The 6037-nt window shown below is 36.5% G+C and overlaps 1 protein-coding gene across 1 annotated transcript; it reads right to left on the reverse strand.

Moving 5' to 3' along the window:
- Window positions 1-1987: 1987 nt before the first annotated feature.
- Window positions 1988-5174, reverse strand: LOC143595522 (microtubule-destabilizing protein 60-like). Its single transcript, XM_077074510.1, has 8 exons — window positions 4164-5174; window positions 4019-4064; window positions 3837-3929; window positions 2925-3044; window positions 2730-2828; window positions 2583-2642; window positions 2400-2491; window positions 1988-2312 (listed from the first exon to the last, which is right to left on the reverse strand). Exons 1-8 carry the CDS (start codon window positions 4856-4858, stop codon window positions 2192-2194), a joined length of 1326 nt encoding a protein of 441 aa, XP_076930625.1. The 5' UTR covers window positions 4859-5174; the 3' UTR covers window positions 1988-2191.
- Window positions 5175-6037: the final 863 nt, after the last annotated feature.

Here is a 6037-nt window from a genome sequence, read left to right on the forward strand (position 1 = left end):
TAATGTATTTTTGAAAAATAAGTTTATAAAATTCAGATATCAAAAAATCTATTCAAAAGTCTTAACCATCATATTTGATGGGCTCTTTCCTGCACAGGGGTGATAAGCATGGCTATCGGTGGAATGCTTGGAAGGTAGGGGCGGCAAGGGTGTTGCCCAAAATGGAGGTGAGGTGGATGCAATACCGCTCCCAGGCGGTAACCACAACACCAAGCCTTAGTGGGTGGTGTTGTTTGGATAAATTTAATGTACAGTTTGTGCTGATTTGAAACTATTTTACTGTTTTGGTTTGCGTTAATGATTATTCGTCTTTGTTGGTAAAATAAAAAACAAAAAAATGTTTCCCAATATTCTGTGTCCTCCGCTGTTTGGTTTTAAAATTTTTATGTGACTGTTCAATTATGTTTTACAGTTGTTTTTCTATTTTTTAATTTTAATTGTTATTTTATATTATTAGTTTTCACGTTTGAAGTTGTATATATGGACAACTACATTGTAGAGAATCACTTTGATTATTGGATTCCCAAATGTTCTGAATTTGAGATGTATGGGCTTTAGGATTTTCAAACAATGTTCATTCACTTATATATTGAAACTGTGTAGTGAATAGAATTTATGCACTTGTATGCATTGTAACTATTTCATTCAGTCATGTTTTCATACATCATATTAATTAAGATGTTTCACAAATAATTTTTCGGCCCATGTGTCACACGGGCATATAGACTAGTATAGTATAATCAAGGACTATAATGAGTTCTCCATGTAGCCTTGCCTTGTAGCATATCACCTCAACCGACCATGGCCGGAGAAGGTGAAAGCCGAAGGAAACAAGGGGTGCATATTACATATATATATGTTGTACCACAAGCTTCAATTACTAAGTAACAAAACAAAATTAAAGAATGGTTGTTTGATTATTAAGAACCTTGAAAGAATACTTGGATTTGAGAGAGAGTGTGGAGAAGATGAACAACTAAAGTGGTGTATGGAACATTGCTTTTATAATGGTAAGAGTATGGTTCATTCATATTGGGAAATAGCATATGATTGGTTAAAATGGTCAAACAAGCTTATGATAGTTGATAATAATAGTTCCTAAAGTTTGTTTTAAGTCATTTTTCATCATAAAGAGGTGTTTTAACATACCGAAAAATTATGTTTTCTTGACCCGGCATTTGTGAAACATAAACGAATATAAAATCCAACATTTTATTAATAACGACGAATCCGAAAGATCAAAACAGGTCGGGTTTTTGATACAAATACAAATGCAAGTTAAACTGAAAAATGACAAATGTTACATAAATTATAAAATTTCTAATAGACTATTTTAAAGAGGATTACTTTATTTATATAGATCATGCGAGTTTTTATCGCAAAATAAAATTGATCATTCTAAAGAGTTTAGAAATTTTCGATATTCTATCTGGTATTAAAAAAATTGTATTAAGCGTCAAATTCATTAAAACATGGTAATAATGAGATCAATAGCTAGAAAATATAAAGGATGTTAAGCATTCATGTAACCATTGCAACATAAAAAAATAAAGGCCTCGTCATACATTTTCACCTAGAAAGCCAAACATAGAACCTTTTTGTGCTCATTGACCTGATCTTACTAATTTATGGTCATATCAGGTATAAGATTCAAAACGCAGGACTCAGTCACTTTTGCTTAAATCAGCATAGCGTTTCATTTTTCCATGCAAGTCAAAAGACCTTTTGTACTAATTTCTGGCCATATCATGTCAAGATTCAAAACTCACATGGTGAACTTTGCTTCAATCAGTTTAGAAATTCATTTTTACAAGTATGATCCCGATCAAACCACTGTTACAAGTCGAAAGACCTATTTACTGAAATGAAACTTGTGGTATTTTTAGTTTGGCAAATTGTAGTGTGATCTTTAACCGATTAGTCCACAGGGTCTGAGTTTCCCGCCACATATACCATTTAAAGGCAAGCAAAAAAAACAAAGAAAAAACATTAAGAAAGCTGGAACCCAGATTCATTAAGAAAATGACACAGGCGAATTACCTGTGTAATAAATCCAACATTGTTCGTTCACCCAAAACTGCAACCAGTTTTAGTTATGCATCATTTACACAAATTGAATAGAAAAGAATATTCTTTCAGTAAAAAAGAAGCTTGTTCACCAGCAGCAGTTCCCAACAAGAGCCCGTCCATGTCACTGGGCTTGAGCACACATGTCACTCCAAGACGACATGCTGCTGCAGCACTTGATCTTCTTATGCTGAGGGTGGTTGTGAAACTTTGGTTCTTTTGGTATTGTGGGTTGCTTTTCTGACCTAACATAAACAAATCAACTGTAAGTTTACTGTTGCACAGCCATTTATGTGTTTATTTAGTGACAATAATCAATATGTTTTTCTTACCTTCTTGGGATGAAGGGATCAAAGTAAGGCATAGGTTGAGCCTTTGGTACAAGCTCCTTTCTTAGCCTCCTTAATTCTTCCTCTTCTTCCAACTACAACAAAGACAAAGACGCATCATTAACGGGCTCGGTTTCAAGCACGAATAACATAAAATGATATAAACATAGAACTATGACAGCTTACCTTCTGCAATCTTTCTCTTTCCAATCTGTATTGTTCAATATAAGATAGTTTTTCTTGCACCTGATGTTAGATGAACAGTAAGTTATCCAAAAGTAATATTATATTGAACTTAATCGAGTGAGACCTACTGTTTTAGTGTTATTTTACCTGATGGTCAAACTCGGCTCGTTCAACAGCCCTCACATCACTATGCAACACCAAATCAATTGGTCTTGTAATCTCCTTAACGGGTGGTTTCACCAGGCACTGATAATTGATCAAAAGGATGTAAACATTAATACAAAGTAGTGGGATATAAGAAAATCCTATGATGATTTCAATGGTTGTTGAAGAGTTCCTAACCTCTGGTTTATCCGTGGTGAATGGCAGGCCTTGGGCAATGGGGATCCTTTGCTTTTCTTCCTCGATCATCATCTCCTGAACCTTTTTCATAAATTCTTCTTGTTTCGACCTTCCCCTTTGCTGCAGATAAGTAATACATATTGTTGTTAATTAATGACAGCAGTAAGAACTCTTTGAATACATCTATGAAACTTTGATAGTGAATGTATTGCATTATTTGAACTGGCTGTTACCTGTGTCTATGACCACTCGACTCTAGTTCTATAATATTAGAGTTTTGACTTTTAAAATACAATTAAAATGCTCACTTAATGGAGGCAAAACTAATGGTTCTTGTATATCTTAATAAGGATGATGATGGACAAACAACCAGAAGTAGAAATGTCTGCAAGAGGGAGGAATGAAGGAAGACGTTTAAGAAATGATTTAAACAGCAATGTTATTGCTATCTGCTTCAGCATCTGAAGTCAAAAACCGGAAATTTCTATGGATTTTTTTTGGGTTGTTCACTTGTTCATGTCAAAATGCCGAAGGATAATATGCAAATAAGCAATAATAAATCATTTTCAAATACTATGGAACTGTATGTCATAAAGAGCATTATACAGAAAATATTCAATCCTCCAAACTAGAGATCACTATTTCCTAATCACAAAATTGGTTTCTTGTAACCATCAGATTTGGCTTTCTGATACTAACAAAATATTGTTCTTGTGAAGATGCCAAAGGATATAGTATGTAAATGATTTTCAATAAGAAATATATGTCATAAAGAGCAATTGAACATAAATTGAGTGTACTGTGTATATTCAATAATCCTAACTAAAGAACACCATATACTTGGCTTTTCTTAACAACTCTAGAGATCTTAATGATTCAAAGAAACAGTCATAGGCAAATGCAAATGCTAACCTCTGTTCTGAGCTTGAACGGTTGCTGGGAAGTAGCCCTATTTATCCTCCTTCTCCATCTGCCTCCACCAAAAGTTGAAGCCGACTCAGAGCTCTGCATAACAAAAGCCCGGTTACCAAATCAACACACACCAAAAGAAACAATCACAATTCTATAAAAAAAATTAATAAATAACGACTCACATTGCGTCTGCTTTGCCTCCCACCGTTTGTTGTCCTTTTCCCAAAGCTATAACAAAACAGATCAACAAACAATTCAGAATCAAAAATCAACCAAATTTAACAGAAACTTATACATGTTCATTTCAATTAACCAGGAACAACAAACCTCCCACGATTACTATCCAAAGACGACGAAACACGCGAACACAACCCCAAATTCTCCGCAGTAAGTAAAAGCTCATTCGCCCGTAACGAATCAGACGAAAACTCCCATTTCGATTCTCTATTCTCCCCATCTCCAACTTCCTCCTCCTTCTCTTTCTCATCCTCCTCATCATCCGTCTTCGGTAACGTAAGAATATTCTCAAACGCCTTCACCAAATGCATCACTCTACCCGATCCCGGTTCCGGAATCTTCTTTCTCTTCTCACCCGACGTCTCGGTCTCGGTCGCAATAACCTCAATCGGCGAACTAGGATTTCCAATCACTTCCTCTTCCTGCACACTACCTTCAATCTTCTGACTCTTAAAAAACCCCTCCTGTGAAGCCCTAAGTGTCTCATAAGCCACACACACACACCGGGTCGAATCGGCACCCGCCTTACACTTACAATTAACCGAAACGAGGGCTTTGTTCTTATCCCTATTCGAATTCTTCTTCTTCGCCACGACAAACTTCCTCTCGCGAATCTTGTTCTTCGGAGGAGGTGAATAGATCTTGTTTCTGATTGGCGATTTGAGTGCCGGTGAATTTGATTTTGAAGGCTTCAAATTAGGGCTTGTAACGTTAGGGTTTACATTCTCCGGTAGTTTTGACTTTGACTTTGACTTCGAGGGTGTTACGGCAACGTTGGATTCCATCGGAAAAGTAGGTAGAGAGAGAAAATTGGGGTTTTTGTGATTTAACGGAAATGGATGAACATCGACGTGGCGGCTGAGTGGAGTTAACTGGCGAACGTTAGTGATATATGGACGCTGTCTGTAACGGCTAGTTATTGGCTCCTTTCGGTGATTGAAACGGTGTCGTATTGATGATTGATTGTTTTCAAATTAATATATATTTTTTATGGGTGGATTTGGATCTACTAATCTGATTCCGTTAAAAAGTTGACGAGCCGGGTCGTTGGTCAATGGGGATCATCCGTTTAAAAGTTAACGAGCCGGGCTGGTGGTTTTGATTATAATTTATACTTTCTACCTAACGGTAAAAGTAATAATTACTTGTCATTTTGTTGACTTTTAGTAAGAAAAAAAAACACTGGTCACTAAATACTCTAAATGAACTATTGTCTAAACTCATCATATCGGGATAATAAAGGTTAAAAACACTCGTCCGAAAGCACGACAGTGTGGTGAGATAAAACTCATTCAGTTCAATTATCAAACTAGTGAACGGCTGAACGTCACATACTCGCTTAATCTTCCGCCATCATTTGATGCCATCAAAACTATATGATGTGGACAGAAATTGAACACGGGTCAAATGAAACACCAAGTCTCTCTCTTAGCAGGTACTACTATACCACTAGCTCATTGACGTTGATTTTTAGAAAATGTCAATATTCAATCTAAAGCTCCAAAAGCATTTTTAGGGTTGGAGGAGGGAACCTTTACCCCGGTACCCATTTGGATACCCATCATCCCACCCCGCAAGAGGTATGACGCCGGTAAAACGCCTCCATTCAGTCCTCGACAGATCCGGGCCGACCCTCAGGATCGAACCCGCGCCACTACGGCTTCCCTGTCTTAGTAGAACTTCATTGATGACGGGTACCTCAAGGCCACCCAGAGTGGGATTCGAACTTTAGACCTCCCATAGGAAAGCCCAAGCCTTATCCAACCCAGCTAGACACCAATTGGTCAAAAAATCATTTTTGTTGTTATGAATGGGGGAAGTTAACATTACATACTCTATGACGTAATTACATAATTACTCTACTTGTATATATAATTATTCTATTTGTTTCTTACAATTAGCACGTTAATTTCATTTGTATTTGATTCAAACCACTTATGAGTGAAAACGAAAAAGAAAATCTA

Source organism: Bidens hawaiensis, unplaced genomic scaffold (assembly GCF_021521415.1).
Source record: "Bidens hawaiensis isolate Kalapana, Puna unplaced genomic scaffold, B.hawaiensis_p1.1 tig00001721_1, whole genome shotgun sequence".
Taxonomy (NCBI): Eukaryota; Viridiplantae; Streptophyta; class Magnoliopsida; order Asterales; family Asteraceae; genus Bidens; species Bidens hawaiensis.

What these genes read in the sequence shown, in the direction of transcription:
- LOC143595522 (XM_077074510.1), bottom strand. Translation starts at nt 4,858, where the DNA reads ATGGAATCCAACGTTGCCGTAACACCCTCGAAGTCAAAGTCAAAGTCA. An exon ending in GGAGGCAAAGCAGACGCAAT is followed by an intron (nt 3,930 to 4,018) that starts GTGAGTCGTTAT and finishes TTTGTTATGCAG; the next exon opens with AGCTCTGAGTCGGCTTCAAC. An exon ending in AAAGAGAAAGATTGCAGAAG is followed by an intron (nt 2,492 to 2,582) that starts GTAAGCTGTCAT and finishes TCTTTGTTGTAG; the next exon opens with TTGGAAGAAGAGGAAGAATT.